This window comes from Coenobita brevimanus, chromosome 77 (genome assembly GCF_032717465.1).
Source record: "Coenobita brevimanus isolate Jiangsu-jjx chromosome 77, ASM3271746v2, whole genome shotgun sequence".
NCBI classification, from domain to species: domain Eukaryota; kingdom Metazoa; phylum Arthropoda; class Malacostraca; order Decapoda; family Coenobitidae; genus Coenobita; species Coenobita brevimanus.
In genome coordinates this window covers 7,725,248-7,742,470 of record NC_137030.1, presented here as the reverse complement: position 1 = coordinate 7,742,470, position 17,223 = coordinate 7,725,248, and the positions used below count along the sequence as shown (strand labels likewise).

The following is a 17,223-nucleotide window of genomic DNA, read 5'->3' as shown; positions in this document are numbered from 1 at the left end:
GGCCTAACTTTGAAAGCCATCTAAAAAAACCCTACCGGACATGCATAGCACCTTTTTAAACCTATTTAAGACACTATTCACACCAATAATGGACATAATGCATGAAATAAATGAAAAAGAACCAGAAAATGAGGAATCAGAAGTGGTTATGGAAAACAGCACTGTACAGGGTACTTACAGTACGTCTGTGGCTGCCTTCTCTAAGGCTTTGGCAGTGGTGAAAATGCTCTTGAAGCACGTAGAAGTAATCCAGTGTTGTGCTGCACTTACAGTAATTCTATGCACTGTGAGTTATAATTGTTTAACACTGCACATTCTGTTAACTGCACCACGCCAGTTTCAACCGCCAGTTTGCACTCCACAGTTAATCCTTTGCACTCTAAATTCTAATTTCTTAACACTGCACAACACTGTAAATTCCCGTGTGGTCTAGTGGTGAGGTATTGCAGTTTATTCACTGTTTGTTCACAAAAAATGAGCACGTGTGGCATCCATTGCAATAAGCATCTACTCGCAATTGAAGTTAGGCAGTAACTGTTGGTGAGGAGGAAGCAGGGTTGCCAGAATGTAACTCGGCCTCATTACCAAACTCCTCAATTCTCATTACCAAATTTAACTTTTCATTACCAAATTTGTAAAGCTAGCATTTATTCTTCACTAATTATATATAGGGTACAAGTGGAAATATATGTAATCACTCTCCTTATAATTAATAGCATGTTGATTATTTTCACGCTATGTAGGCTAGCAGATTAATCAGAGAGAGCAAACAATCCACCATCTCCATCCTGTGTATCCTCATACATGTGAAAAATCCGTTTGGTAATGCATTATTCTGATTCATTACCAAACGAATTTTTCATGACCAAATTGGCCCACGTTTGGTCATGAAAAATACCAAATGGCAACCCTGACAGGGGAGGGGGGAGAGGGGAGGAAGGAAGGGGTGAAGGGGCCGTGGTGTAAACAGCTGTTCGGCGCTGTGCAGCAATTTCAAATTATGGGTGGGAAAGAATTTGGATTTGGGGGGGATTTTTTTCTTTTTTTGGCCATTTTTGGGTCCGAAGGTCCAGGCCCACAATGTCCGGTAAGTGGGGTGTCCGGAAAGTACAGGGATTACTGTATATATGTACTGTATTTTTTTTTTTATTTTTTTTTTTTAAATGCGAGGAAGAAGGAACCAAAGGCCACGAGCCAGCAATTATTGTTCCTTCCAAGAGAAAAACAAAATACAAGAGAGAGCCAAATTCAAGATCCGATCATTTTGAGATGCCTGGACACACTGCATTTGAAAGACTGGAGATCATAGGAAGCAGGAAATACAGACAGAGGGAGACAGTTCCAGAGTTGACCTGTTGCATAAATGAAAGACTGGGAGTAATGGTTAACTCTTGCATTAGAGAGTTGGACAGAAAAAGGATGAGAGTTTGCTGCTAGATGGGTGCAACATGCCCGAAGTAGAGGAGGAGGAATGCATGAAGACAGTTCAGAGGAGCAGTGACCATTAAAGTAGCGACAGAAAAGAGATAAAGATGCAACAGCGCGACGAAGAGACAGAGGTTGAAGGGACTCAGTAAGAGGAGGAGGGTTAATGAGACGAAAAGCCTTTGACTCCACCCTATTGAGAAGAGCTGTATGTGGGGAGCCTCCCCACACATGAGAGTTGTACTCGACACAGGGGTGGATAAAACCCCTGTATAGAGTCAACAATTGTGCAGGGGTAAAGAAGGAACGGAGTCGGCTTAGCACACCTAATCTCTTGGAAGCAGATTTTACAAGAGATGTAATATGATCTTTCCAAGATAAGTCCCGAGTAAATGAAACCCCAAGCATGTTCAAGGATGATGCAGGATTAAGCTGAATATTATTAAACATTAGTGGGTATACCTGCGGAATATTTTGTCGGGTTGATAGGTGTAAAAACTGAGTCTTTGAAGCATTAAAAACAACCAGATTATTTTTACCCCAGTCAGAGATACGAACCAAGTCAGACATTAGGTGTGCCATAGCCTCGTCCCTTGTTTGTTGAAGTAACTGCTGAGATGGACGTTGCGGGAACCGAATGGATAGGTGAAGGGTGGAGTCATCAGCATATGAGTGGATAGGGTTAGATGTACAGCTTAGAAGGTCATTGATGAATAAAAGGAAGAGAGTTGGTGATAGGACAGAGCCCTGAGGAACACCACTGTTGATAGATCTAGGAGAAGAACAATGGCTGTCTACAACAGCGGCTATAGAATGACCAGAAAGAAAACTAGAGATGAAGGCACAGATAGAAGGATTAGAAACCGTAAGAGGGTAGTTTGGAAATTAAAGATTTATGCCAGACTCGATGGAAAGCCTTTGAGATGTCAAGTGCAATGGCAAAGCTTTCGCCAAAGTCCCAAAAGGAGGATGACCAGGAGTCTGAAAGGTAGGTGAGAAGATCGCCAGTGGAGCGTCCCTGACGGAACCCATACTGACTGTCAGAAAGAAGGTTGTGATAGGAAAGGTGCTTTAAAATTTTTCTATTAAGAATTGACTCGAAAACTTTTGAGATACAGGATGTTAAAGCAATTGGACGATAGACAGAGGGTTGAGATTCATCACCCTTCTTTGGGACTGACTGAATGAAAGCAAACTTCCAGCAAGAAGGAAAGGTATGAGTTGACAGACAAAGGCGAAAGAGTTTGCCTAGGCAGGGTGTAAGCACAGAAGCACAGTTCTTGAGAACAACAGGAGGGACTCCATCAGGCCCATATGCCTTGTTAGTATTGAGGCCAGGATGAGATGGAGGGATGGGGTGGAGAGGTATATGAGAGAGGGGGGGGGTGAGTTGGGAGCAGGGCAGTGAAATGGCGGGGGACAGGGCGACGTGCAGGCGATTTGTTTGTGGCCACCCCAAACGGGATTGAGGCATCTGGCAATAGATAGATAGATGGTGTATATATATATGTATGACAATGATTAGGTGGATGTGCAGTGCGTCCCTGCGTCCAAGGCCTGGAGGGGCTGGGTTTACGATGGAAGAGTTGAGAGGTAGGATGGGACTGGAGTGTATTGGTGTTGTGATGAGGAGAGGTAGATTGAGATGGTTTGGACATATGGAGAGGATGGGGGATGATAATTGGGTGAGGAAGGTTAGAAATGTTAATATTGGGGGTGGGGTTATGAGGGGTAGACTGAGAAAGACATGGGACGAGGTCATTAAGTGTGACCTCAAGGTTAAGGGACTGAACAGGGAGGCTGCAATGGATCGTGCAGCATGGACAGCCGCCATTAGGTGACCAAGGCCGACACATGCAAGCATGTTGGAGCCTTTAAAAACGAAACGATATACGAACTGTATTTACCACTCTCATATACTTGGCACTGCAGAAGGTTCAGTTATAAATTATAAATAAAGGCCTGAAAGACCATGAGAGGAAAACACATCAAATAAGGCAGCATTAAGCCCCTCCCCCCACAACACTGACCTCTGAGCATCCAGGCATGAAGCAGTGGAGAAGGTCAGCCACCACCTCCAGGTTGCGCTGATGCACTAACCGAGAATATGACTCACTCGGACACTTCTTGGACTGAAAGATCAGCCTTGATGACTGGTTCTTCTGGAAGACAGAAAACATGTTTACATGTACTGGACTGTCTTATACAGTACTGCTATTACAGGGGTTACAACTACACTTACCACAATTATAAAAACAGCAAGTCCTTCTAATAAGTCACATTTTTTTACATTCTTTTTTTCTATTAACTCTTGGACAGTGGGAGTTTCTTAGTGGTAGGTAAAATCATCTTACATGTGCCACAGTAAAATACAAATGATGTCAGCTGTCATTTGCAGAGCAGGTCCATGGGGGATTAAAGAAAAACAGCCTTTTATAGTTCCACTGCTACTAATGGATTTGATATCCCAGTTCTTCCAATGTACAATCCATTCAATTCTCCTGCCATTCATTCGCCACAGGATTCACAGACACTTAATGTGACATAATGGACTGAGATGCATATCATCATCTGTCTGTGGGTGGTAATATGCAACTTTACCTACTGCATCTTATTCAAGGAACTAGAAATTTAGCAGTGAGAAAGAGATGAGAGAGGTGAATGGACTTTGAATTTGAATGCACAATACCAGTCTTTGGTGGTAGGTGGGGGCGCTCACCATCCACTCATTCGATGTAGTGCTGCTCTTGGGTGGCTACCCTTTCCTCTCTTCCTTCCTTCTTTCCCTCCTTTCTCTTATGTCATTTTTTCCTTCATTCTTTACTCTTTCTTCTGTGTACAGGTGACTCTTCATTAAGTGACAAGCCAAATGGTGTCCTGTACATTTATTATACTGGGTGGTAAAATAATACAGCCAAATTATGGCACCTGGTGGTGACAAGCCAAATGGTGTCCTGTACATTTACTATACTGGGTGGTAAAATATACAGCCACATTATGGCACCTGGTGGTTTAGTAGGTAATTAAAGCGCTCCAATCAGATTGAGCTGGTGAAGGTTTATATCCAAGGGATGGTTGGGGTTTACTGCTCACGTAATGTCACTCACGGATGAGTGACGCTGGTCAATCTCATCCTTAATTGTAACAACCAACTTGCCTAGCCCCAGGCTCCTATGCTCCTCATGGGGCAACACAGGTTTAGATGATGGATGGATGGAATACCAGTCTTGTGCAAAAAGTTGACACTGTATGATATTAAACAATACAGTACAGTATTTGAATTAAGGAGACTGACTATGATACTTACTGTACTACATCAGCTTTATAAAAGTACAATACCACAAGACACAACTACCATTATATGCACGATAACAGCTTACTATTATCTCTGTTAGGTGGGGGCACTCACCATCCACTCACTCAATGTAGTGCTGCTCTCGGGTGTCTGCCCTTTCCTCTCCTCCATCCTTCTTTCCTTCCATTCTCTTCTGTCTTTCTTTCCTTCAATCTTTCCTTGTCCTTCTGCCTATGGGTGACTTTACACTCCCTTTTCTGTCTTTCTTTCCTTCATTCTTTCCTCTTCCCTCTGCCTGTGGGTGACTCTACACTGGGTGACAAGCCAAATGGTTTCCTGTACACCAGGAAACCATTTGCTACGCTGGGTGGTAACCATATAACCAAATTTTGGTGCCTGATGGTTTAGTGGGTAATTACAGAGCTCCAATTGGATTGAGCCGGTGAAGATTTATATCCAAAGGATGGTTGGGGTTTATTGCTCATGTAATGCCACTCAGGGATGAGTGAGGCTGGTCACTCTCATCGTAAATGTTAGGGCCAACTTGCCTAGCCCCGGGCTCCTACACTTCTCACGGGCCAACGTAGGATTGGATGATGTTGATGATGATAATGACCACTACAACCACCATTATTACCACTACCACCACAACAACCATTATCACAACTGCTACCACAATATTAATCACTATCACCACATCCACCAATACCATCACAACCACAACACTCTCTGTCCCCACAAAAATAACTATTTCATTACCACCATTACTCCACCATCACATCAATCACTGTCACAACCATCATATTATTAATTACCGGTACTGTTCATATCCAAGGGGTGGTTGGGGTTTACTGCTCACATAATCCCACTCAGGGATGAGTGATGCTGGGCACTCTCATCTTAAATGTCAGGACCACCTTGCCTAGCCCTGGGCTCCTACACTCCTTATGGGACAACACAGGTTTGGATGATGGATAGTTGGATGAATACTAAAACCAGTATTTGGGGGACATTATATGTGCTGAAGGTGGGACTGGAGCTAGCTCAGTGACAAGGGGAAAGAGTGGTTGGAAGATGTTCAGGAAGCAGTTGTCTCTCTTGAAACTGACAAGGTTCTCCCTCCATGCTAAGGGATCCTTGTATGAAGCATGTATTAGGAATGTAATGCTGTATGGTAGTGTGACTTGGGCAGTAAAGGAGGAGGATATCTGTAGGCTTACACATATAGAGATGATAATGATTAGATGGATACATAGTGTCCCTGAAAACAGGCTGGGGTGGGGGTGGGGGGGGTAGGACTGCAAATGAAGGGCTGAGAGGGAGGATGGGACATGAATGTATGAATGTTGTAACGAGATGGGGTAGATTGAGATGGTTTGGGCACGTAGAGAAAATGGAGGATGACAACTCGGTGCGGAGCGTGAGAGGTGTGAACGCTGAGAGTAGAGCTGCAGGAAGCAGACTGAAAACGACCTGGGCCGTGGTTATACTGTGTTACTTCAGCGATGAAGGACTGAAGAGAGGGGATGCTAGAAATCAAGCAGCATGGAGAGCTACCATTAATGATCAAGACCAATGCATGCAAGCATGCTGGAGCCTTCATAAACCAAACGAAACTATGAATCGCCTCCACATTACAAGAGTACCTTCTTAATCACTAGAGTCAGTTTATTTTCATCTGACAGAACTGGGTCACTCCCACAGCTTGAATACTAAGCTGTGATGGCATAAGATTCAATGAGCCTTAGTTCTGGAGAAGAAATGAGTCTCCTTGGTTGTGGTAGTTAGTTATTTTCATCTGACAGAGGTGGGCCACTTCTACAAATTTAATGCAAAGTCATGACTGCATGAAATTTGATGAGTCTTGGTTATGCAATAGGAATTAGTCTCCCTGGTTACTTGTTAAAGCAATCCTCCAATATAACTAAAGTTGGCCATTTAACTGAAAGGGGTTTGGGATCTTCAACTGGTTACATCAAACTACAACCAAAACTACCACAAATACCACCTCCACAACCACAACTACCAAAAAACCATGTCCACAACAATAACTGCCACAACCACAACAACTATAACTCACCTCCACAACCACAACTACCAAAACCATCACTTCCACAACCACAACTACCAAAACCATCACCTACACAACCACAACTACCAAAACTAACACCTCCATAACACAACTACCAAAATCATCATCTCCATAACCACAACTACCAAATCTAACACCACAACCACAACTACCAAAATCATCACCTCCACAACCACAACTACCAAAACTATCACCAGCACAACCACAACTACCAAAACTAACATCCCCATGACCTCAACTACCAAAAACATCTCCTCCACAACCACAACTACCATAACTATCACCTCCACCACCACAACTACCATAACTATCACCTCCACCACCACAACCATAACTAACACAAGTTCAACTACCATAACTATCACCTCCACACCAACTACCACAAACGCCTCCTCCACAACTATACCTACCACAAGTCCACCAACACAAGCGCAACTGGCAAACCAACCTGACTCTCCTGCCCCTCCAGCTCCAAGTTCATATCCAGGTCGCAGGTGGACTTGCCAAAGGAGTTGATGGACGACCCAAATGGAAGAACAGTCGCTCGGGGAAATAGTCCACTTAGGGCCAACTCAACCTGGGGACAGATAGTATGATTAGTCAGTCATTTATCTTTTCTATTCTATTTTCACCAACTGTAGTCCTCATTACAAGTCCATATTATCACAACTTTCATCCACCCATACATCATCATCATCACCACTATCTCTGAATCCTTCTTCCCTCCTGGGAATCCCTGAATAGTGGATGTCATGATAAAACCATCTCCAGGCTAAAAATGGCATTTTAAACCAAGAGAAACTGGCAAGTGAACCCTAAAAAGTTTTCTTTTTTTTTCTCAGTTTACTGTGGCTTTGACAGTAAACAGAACATCACAACAAACAGCATCTGAATTGGCTGAACTGGCAATTTTAATTGCAAAATATATTCTACAATTACAGTAAAGGTGCCAGTTTGGTAAGTCCTGTGCTGATGCAGTAGGTCGTCTTACCTTTTATTGTACTGTTACACAATAATGCAGGTTCAGATCAGGAAAGACCTGTCATACCATAGCGGAAAGACACAATATCCCAGATATGATTTTAAAATTGTGGTGTCATCATGTTATATGGGTTAGTGGAGATGGTTTCTAACCCTTCACTGCATGTCTGTCCACTGAATAAAACGAAGTTGATGGTATAATGGTGGGTTCTTTCACTCATCTTACTGCTCCTTTATTGTGATGATGGCTTTTTCTTTTATTGTGGCTACTGAACAAAAAAAAATTTTACTCAGTTTTAGCAAGATCCCTCATTGTAATGATAATGATTGTTCGTTCGTTCATTTTCGAAGGCTCCAACATGCTTGTATGCATCGGCCTTGGTCACCTAATGGCGGCTCTCCATGCTGCTAAATCTCTGGCAGCTTCCCTATTCAGTCCCTTTTCCCTGAGGTCACACTCAATGACCTTGTCCTGGGTCTTTTTCGGTCTATCTCTTGCAACCCTACCCCGAACATTAACACTTATCACATTCTACACCCAGTTATCATCCCCCATCCTCTCCACATGCCCAAATCATCTCAATCTACCTCTCCTCATCACAACACCAGTACACTCCAGTCCCATTCTACCCCTCAACTCTTCCATCGTAAAGCTAGCCCCCCAAGGCCTCGCACTCAGGGATGCACTGCACATCCACCTAATCATTGTCATTTCTGTACGTCTGAGCCTGCTAATATCCTCTTCCTTTACTGCCCAAGTCTCCCTACCATACAGCATTACACTCCTAACACATGCTGCATACAAAGATCCCTTAGCATGGAGGGAGAGCCCTCTCAATGTCAGGAGAGGCAACAGCTCCCTTAACTACTTCCAACCACTCCTCACTCTAGCCGCAAAGCTAGCTCCAGTCCCACCTCCAGCACATAACATGTCTCCCAAATAACAAAACTCTTCCACACACTCAAGAAACTCACCAGCAAGTTCAGTCCTTTCACACCTGACAATCTCTGCCTGTTCTCCACGACACATCACACATGTGAAATCAGAATTATCTAGCAGTCTACTTCTAACACCACCACATCTCTTATGCATCCACTTATCACAGACACTGCACAAGATAAAATTACTTCCCATGCCCTTGCGGCTAATCACACATGGCCACTCTCCCTCTTCTTTGTCAGTACCGCCACCAGCCCTAGATATCATCACTTGTTTTATCTGTGTTCACTTTTATGGCCTTGTGCCCCATACCATCTCTCCACTTCCTAAATAAAAATTTTACACCCTGCATTCCCCTCCAAAGACTAAACCACTGTTCTTATTTAAAGAACTCTGTTGAAGCATATAGCACTTAGCAACTAAAAAGCTATATGTTAAGTTTTATAAAAATCATGTGTGTGGTTATGAGAAATATACAGTGTAGGTAATTAAATCAATTGCAGTTATGAGTGTGTTGTCCCAGATGATTGGCTGAAGAGTGTAATTGTAAATGTGTATAAAGGAAAGGGTGATGCCCTGGAAAGAGGAAATTATAGAGGTATAAAGCTCTTAGATCCGATAATGAAGGTAATGGAGAGAGTTTTAGAAGGTATGATTAGAGAAAGAGTGAATATTGATGAGATGCAGTTTGGGTTTATGCCAGGTAGGGGGACCACTGATGCCATATTCATTGTTCGACAGCTTCAGGAAAAATATATTGGTAGGAGAAGGGATCTTTATTTTTTTTTTGTTGATTTGGAAAAGGCCTTTGACAGAGTCCCTAGAGAGGTGGTGAAGTGGGCAATGAGAAAGCTTGGCTGGGAGGAGTGGCTGGTTAGGGTGGTTATGGCCATGTATGTGGGTGCTCACACCCAGGTGAGAGTGAATGGAGATTTGAGTGATGAGTTTTCCGTGAATGTTGGTGTGCATCAGGGGTCAGTCTTGAGTCCCATGTTGTTTATCATGGTACTTGAAGCCCTTTCACGTGACTTTAGAAACGGACTCCCATGGGAGTTGTTGTATGCTGATGATTTGGTGTTGATTGCAGAGAATGAAAGGGAGGTGGAGGAAAGGTTTAGGAAGTGGAGAGATGGTATGGGGCAAAAGGGTTTAAGGGTAAATGCAGATAAAACAAAAGTGATGATATCTAGGGTTAGTGGCGGTGCTGTCAAAGACGAGGGAGAGTGGCCATGTGCAGTTTGCCACAAGGGCGTGGGAAGTAATTCCATCTTGTGCGGTGTGTGTGATAAATGGGTGCATATGAGATGTAGTGGTATCAGAGGTAGACTGCGAGATAATGCTGATTTTATGTGTACGGCATGCCGGGGTGAGCAGGTGGAGATTGTCAGACGTGAAAGGATTGAACTTGCTGGTGAATCTCTTGAGTGTGTGGAAGAGTTTTGTTATTTGGGAGATGTTGTGTGCTGGAGGTGGGGCTGGAGCTAGCTCTGTGGCTAGGGTGAGAAGTGGTTGGAAGAAGTTCAGGGAGCTCTTGCCTCTCCTGACATTGAGAGGGCTCTCCCTACGTGCTAAGGGGTCTTTGTATGCAGCATGTGTTAGGAGTGTAATGCTGTATGGAAGTGAGACCTGGGCAGTGAAGGAGGAAGATATTCGCCGGCTCAGACGCACAGAAATGACAATGATTAGGTGGATGTGCAGTGCGTCCCTGCGTCCAAGGCCTGGAGGGGCTGGGTTTGCAATGGAAGAGTTGAGAGGTAGGATGGGACTGGAGTGTATTGGTGTTGTGATGAGGAGAGGTAGATTAAGGTGGTTTGGACATGTGGAGAGGATGGGGGATGATAATTGGGTGAAGAAGGTGAGAAGTGTTAATATTGGGGGTGGGGTTATGAGGGGTAGACCGAGAAAGACATGGGACGAGGTCATTAAGTGTGACCTTAGGGTTAAGGGACTGAACAGGGAGGCTGCAATGGATCGTGCAGCGTGGAGAGCCGCCATTGGGTGACCAGGGCCGACGCATGCAAGCATGTTGGAGCCTTTAAAAACGAAAACGAGAAATGAGAACGCATACCATTATTTGAACTGAAGGTAATACAGAACTGGTAATAGTTTCTCACCCTGTTGTGGCAAGGCTTCTCTTAGTTAATGTACATAAAAAGATAGCTGGATTTAATCTGTTAGGATATGCAAGTTTCTTAATGCTCCTGTACTGAATCCAGAGTACTGTAAACTATAAGGTCAGTTTTATTGCATGCTCCCATGTGATACAATTCTGACTTAAGTATTTGCTCGAAGTAAATGCTGGAGCTCTCATGTACATATTTTTAACATCTATCTATCTATCTATAGCCTGACGCCCTAATCCCGCAAAGGGTGGCCACAGACAAAACGCCTCCAAGTCGCTCTGTCACCCACCATTTGACTGCCCTCCCCCCAACTCACCCCCCCCTCCCTCATATACCTCTCAACTCCATCCCTTCACCATATCCTCGGTCTACCTATCCCTCTCCCTCCCTCCACCTCACCTACATACACCCTCTTAGTCAGTCATTCATTCTCCATTCTCTTCACATGTCCAAACCACCTCAGTGTATTTCTCCTAATCTTCTCAACCACATCCACATCCACCCCACCGCGTTCCTTCACTTCTTCATTCGTCAACCTGTCCCTCCACGTCACTCCACATGCTCCTCTCAAGTAACTCATTTCCACTGCTCTCACTCTTGACTTGTTCCTCTCTTGCAAGGTCCATGCCTTGCTTCCATACGTCAGGGCAGGGATCACAATACTATCATGAAGTGACTTCTTAACTTCCATACTCACCTCCCTATTTCCCATCACTGCTTTCAGTGTACCAACAACCTTCCTTCCCTGCTGTACCCTTTCATGCACTTCATCCCCCAAAGTTCCATCCTTACTCATCACACTACCCAAGTACTTGAATGCACTCACATTCTCCATATCCTCACCATCCAACCTCACTGCACACTCTGTGACTTCATTCCTCTCAAACACCATAATTTTACTTTTGTTTACATTAACTTTCAGATTCCTCCTCCTACACACCGTCCCAAATTCATTCACCAAACCTTGCAACTCCCATTCATCTTCACTCAACAGTACTGTATCATCAGCAAACAGCAACACCAGAAGCTTCCAAATCTCACCCTCATTCATTAGAGCCACCCCCACATCCACTGCCCTACCCTGCACCTCCTTTACAACCCCATCCATGTATATATTAAACAGCCATGGAGGCATCACACAACCCTGTTTCAGTCCCACATTGAGATCAAAGAAATCACTCAGCTCACCATCCACTCGCACTGTAACCCTTGCTCCCTCGTACATACTCTTCACAGCACTCAACAATTTTCCCTCCACTCCATATATTCTTAATACCTTCCACATACCTTGCCTATCTATTCTGTCATAAGCTTTCTCCAAGTCCATGAAGGCAGCATACACTTTCTGTCCCTTCTCTAGATACTTCTCCACTAAACATCTTAGAACAAATATCTGATCTACACATCCTTTTCCCTTCCTAAATCCCCCTTGTTCTTCTCCAACTAGCTCCTCTGTCATATGCCTAACCCTATCAATGAGTATTCTACCATATATTTTACCAGTCACACTATGTAGGCAAATACCCCTATGGTTACCACATACTTCTCTCTCCCCTTTTCCTTTGTATAAAGGAACAATTATACCTGATTTCCAGTCCTCTGGAACATACAAGAGTTTATTCTAAGAAAAATTATAGGAATGAACATATTTTGCTTGTTTTCTTACTTCATCTCCTTAGGAACTCTTTAGTTCCCTTACTTTGTGCATTCTTGTTACCATTTCTTAATTCTACCAACCTCATTTTATTTCTGGAAAAAAAGGTTTTGATGATGATAACCATACTTTTCTTTGTGAGGCAGTCCATGTTATAAGGCAGGTATATGCTGCAAAATATCAGGACTTTCTCATGCAACAAGCACTGTACATTGAGGGAAACTGGCAAAGCAGTTATAGATAGGAATGGAACTTGAAAAAGACTGTCTGTACTTTACTCTGGACTTAATAGCAGAAAAAAGAACACCAAAGAAGGGAACATTTAATAGGGACTTTCTGCACTGGGAAAAGCTCACTTACTTGCCAACATGAGAAAAATCGCAAGCGCCATCCAACCTCTGTCATCTTCTGGGTGTCATACAAGATCTGGATCTGCTCGGACATCTATAGAGGAGGGAAAAACTTGTTCAGCTACTATTTATAGTATTTACTTTCAGGCAATCTTTACTTCAATTTGCTTCATTAAGAACTTGCTCATGAAGTAAGCTCCTTTTTTCCTTAAACTTAGTATTGATTCATTATAGAGTTGCTGTGAGATCAGAAATGAGAATTTTCTGTTTATACAGTAATCCCTAGAGCATTAACCACCAGTGGCTGGGCCATTATCCTCCTAACTTACAAATGGTTCAATCTCACTCAAAGCCAGACATTTCAATGGGTGCAGTGGGACATTCTATTATGTGTGTTCACGTAATAACTTCCTTCAGTAACAAATACAACCTCTCAGTCACTCACAAACACAGTCACCCCCACAAAATAGAGTTCCACATGCAATTTTCACACTCCGCTACATTCCAAAGCCCACCTTATGCAGGCATGATGCATTGGGTGTGGTGCTAGAGAGGGGCACCTTCACATGGTGGTACAGTACTGATATTCCTCAACTCCCTCCCTCTTCCCAAAAGAAGAAAAGTAAACTACACAAGAAAAGTAACTTCTCCCTACAGTCCAGTAGAATCAAGTCCAGATAAGCGTGGGGTCACAACAAAAAGAACAACAAGAGGCCTTGGGTGGGGGCAGGGTTTTTTTTCTCCAGTGACAGAATGGTGTACCAAGGCCTTATATATTAGTTGTCCTTCAGGACCCATTAAAAAAAAAAAAAAAAAAAAAAAAAAAAAAAAGTACAGTAAAGCTGCCCACTTTATGTCTGGTCTGCAGGCCATCTAGATACAAATCATGGGCTAAAGGGATGTACTGTATATCACCTAAAAGTTGTTGGACTTTCTGAGTGTCTGATTATTTTGTAATGCATTTTTCTTTGTGATTTATTCAGCACATAACACATCAATCTCCTCTTGTATGTTACTCAGGCAGTCTATGTTGATACAAGAAATATGTACAGGCAAACCCCGATTTACGATACCCCTATTTGCGATACCCCCAATTAGTGATGGGGATAGATATACCACCCTACCCCTCCTAACAGCGACCGAGCCCCAGTTTAACGATGGGTCAGTTAAGTCTCCCGCTACCATCCCCCCACTTCGCAAGGCTGCTCCCCTCCCTGACCCTCCCCCAGAGATGGGGTTTGAGGGTTTTGAGGAGGATGAGTGAGTGCTAGGGAGCACCACATCCCCTAGCCTTGGGGGGGATAGCAAAGATGATGACCAGGACCGGACATGGACATGATGAGAGAAGTTTGATGTTTTCTGATCTATTTTTTATGATTTTCAGGTTCTATTTGTTGGTTTTAGTGAGTTATTTACAGTTGTTAGGCTTACGTTAGCATCTTTTACAGGATAGGCCATTTAGATTGGCTTTATACTTTTTTTTTTTAGACTCATTGGGGTGGGTTTAGGACTTGGTTGGTGGGGAAACCCAAGGCTCAAAAACACATCCCTATACTGTACTTTATATGTTAAATCGTCCCCGATTTACGATACCCCGCCTAGCGGTGGGTTTTTACTTAACCAAGTGTGTCGTTTAACTGGGGTTTGCCTGTATACCATAAGTATCATAAATGAGAATATGTGGTACTGTATCAAGGCATACTGTGCATAACTAACTGCTGTGCCTCCAGTGCTACTCCAAATACAGGCCTCAGGGTGGACTTTTGTCTGCTCACAATCTAGACACTGAAGACTCGTTGCACATGAATAGCACAAGTGTATCATTAAAAAAGTGAATGCAATGATGATGTATAGATAAATAACTACCCCAGTATATGGTTGTACAACTGTATGAACACTATTTGTAATTCCTCACATTTTTACCTTTTCAGTGCAGTGACATCATGTTTCTGTTTATTCTTGTTAATGCCAGACAATTCTTACTTATCGTACAGGAAATTTCACATACTGAGGAGGATAAGGAATAGCATTCTTATCTCCACTGTATCCAAGATGTTTCTCTTGATCTAAATAAAACTGTCATGTAACAGCCAGAATGAAGTACTGAGCAGAAAGAAACTGTAGTGAAGTGGGTAAATGCTACAGTTCACCTAAAATTACTTGCAGCCAATACTAAAAGGGCATTCGGCTGAGAGCTTGCCTCTGCCAAACTGTACTGGGCCAGTAATTACAGCTTAAAATGGAATGTTTTTGTACTCTAACATACTGTACTCTCATGGCAATTTAATCACCTCATCCTTGGGTCAATAATAATAATGGTAATTGTAACAGCTCCATATTGCCCCTTTTGAGGTGAAAGGGGATCCACAGCTAAATCACCACAGTCCACACCACTTAAGTGTTGGGCACCCCTCTACTTGCCTGGCAGCATTTACTGGTATGTGATATAAATCTTTATCACATCTTGAGGGTTTGAATTGTTGTATGCAACTCACTGCCTTTTCCCACAACTTTAATGAACTGTTAGACTACCAGGTGCCAATATTATCCCCCAAAATGTTCCTCAAGACCCTCTCATGCCATGGTAATATATCTGTATCACATCCACTGCTTCTTTTTCTTTTGAACCTACCCTAATGTATAACAGGTAGGGTAACACTGATATTCTTTCACTAGAGACTTTTCTTGATTTGAAGGTGGCATTTTACCAACAGACATCTGATGGAAAATGTGAGTGCACTTGCGTACTTCAGTAGTGTGATGAGTAAGGATGGAAGTTTAGAGGATGAAGTGCTTGAAAGGGTACAATGGGGTAAAAAGGTTGCTGGTTCACTGAAAGCAGTGATAAGAAATAGGGAAGTGAGCATGGAAGTAAAAAAAGTTGCTGCATGATAGTACTGTGATACCCACTCCAACATATGGAAGCAAAGCTTGGACCTTGTTGAAAGGATACAAGTCAAGAGTCAAAGCAGAAAAAATGAGTTATCTGAGTGGAGTATGTGGAGTTACAAGGGGAGACAGACTGACAAATGAGGAAGTGAACGAGCATTGTGGTGTGGATGTGGATGTGACAGAATGCGTTAGGAGAAATACAATGAGGAGGGTTGGCCATGTGGAGAGGATGGAAAGTGAGAGACTAACAAGGAAAGTGTATGTGAGTGAGGCCGAGGGAGGGGGACACCGAGGATGAGATGGAGGAAGCAAAGAGGTATATGAGAGAGGGGGGGCAGTGACTTGAGGGTGGGCAGCGAAATGTCAGGGGACAGGGTGACATGGAGGCAATTTATTTATGGCCACCTCTTATATAACTGAGGTATCTGGCCATAGATATGAGTACATGGATAGATTGACATCTGATTTACTCTAAGAATGAAACTTACATCCTTGCACTTCAGCATGCGAGTCAGGAGGTCCTCTGAATCCTGAACAGTAACTTGTACGGTGAAATTTGTGGAGTTCCCAGCACTTACATCACCACCTCTAGTCCCATCTGTCACATTTTCTCCACTCCCTCCACTACCAACACTGTCTTCACTATTTGATTTACTGCTTTTATTGTGTCCCTTTATTTTGCTAGCACTGTCTTTGCCAGTACCACTACTGTCTTCAGTCTCTGATTTACTATTTTTACTGTGCTCCTTTATTCTGCTGGCATTTTCTTTGCTTCTATTGCTGGGTCTTTCAGCCGCCAACCAGACGTAAGGCGTGCAGGCAGGGATGGTACGGCTGGAGCTGAGTGAGCTGGCGTTGGCAAGAGCGATGGAGAGAGATTCTTCATCTTGGAACTCTACTAGGATCATTTCCTGAGGGGACAAAAATATACTGATCATAATCATCATCAACCAAAGCCTTAAACCCTAAAGAGCGATGTCTGACAGTCGTCACTTTTGGGTCCTGCTATGTAAAGTTCTAATACTGATGATCTAGACAGGCTGAATATACATATTGTACAGTAGTTATCTTGCATGAATAAAAATCTTTTGCTTTTTTTTTTTTTTTTTTATATACTTTCATGCTCATTCCTTCAACTTGTTTCATACTGCCTAGGCACATAATTCATATAGATTTTAGTTATTTCAGTAAGGTTATTTGGCAAAGATAATGTATTTTCCAAAATTTTCCTATTTTCATTCTTATGTGACGGGTGACTTTTTTTTAACTTTGATGGTCGATAGTGCAGTAACCATTAGACATATGAGAGTGACATACATTTTCAGGTGTGTAAATTCAAGCTCTTGAACTCTGTAAGACCAAAATTTACCTTGGTGAAAGTTAAAAAATTCGGACCCAACACACGGCTGGGGGGATAGTCAGGATGGGAGATTTGCGGTCTGCATCAGTTAAGTGAAAATGCCATGGATGG

General features: G+C 43.0%; 1 protein-coding gene across 2 annotated transcripts in view; it reads right to left on the bottom strand.

Moving 5' to 3' along the window:
• LOC145408357 (poly(A) RNA polymerase, mitochondrial-like) overlaps positions 1-16,749 on the bottom strand; it is a 72,757-nt gene extending 56,008 nt beyond the window's left edge. The window contains exons 1-4 of one of the 2 annotated variants that reach the window (XM_080279082.1): positions 16,241-16,749; positions 12,871-12,954; positions 7,261-7,389; positions 3,456-3,587 (exon numbers count right to left, since the gene is read on the bottom strand). In XM_080279082.1, coding sequence (XP_080135208.1) covers positions 3,456-3,587; positions 7,261-7,389; positions 12,871-12,954; positions 16,241-16,699 — 804 coding nt within the window. In that variant the 5' untranslated portion in view covers positions 16,700-16,749. The remainder of the gene's footprint in view (positions 1-3,455; positions 3,588-7,260; positions 7,390-12,870; positions 12,955-16,240) is intronic. The other variant, XM_080279083.1, reaches the window with a different exon arrangement.
• Positions 16,750-17,223: the final 474 nt, after the last annotated feature.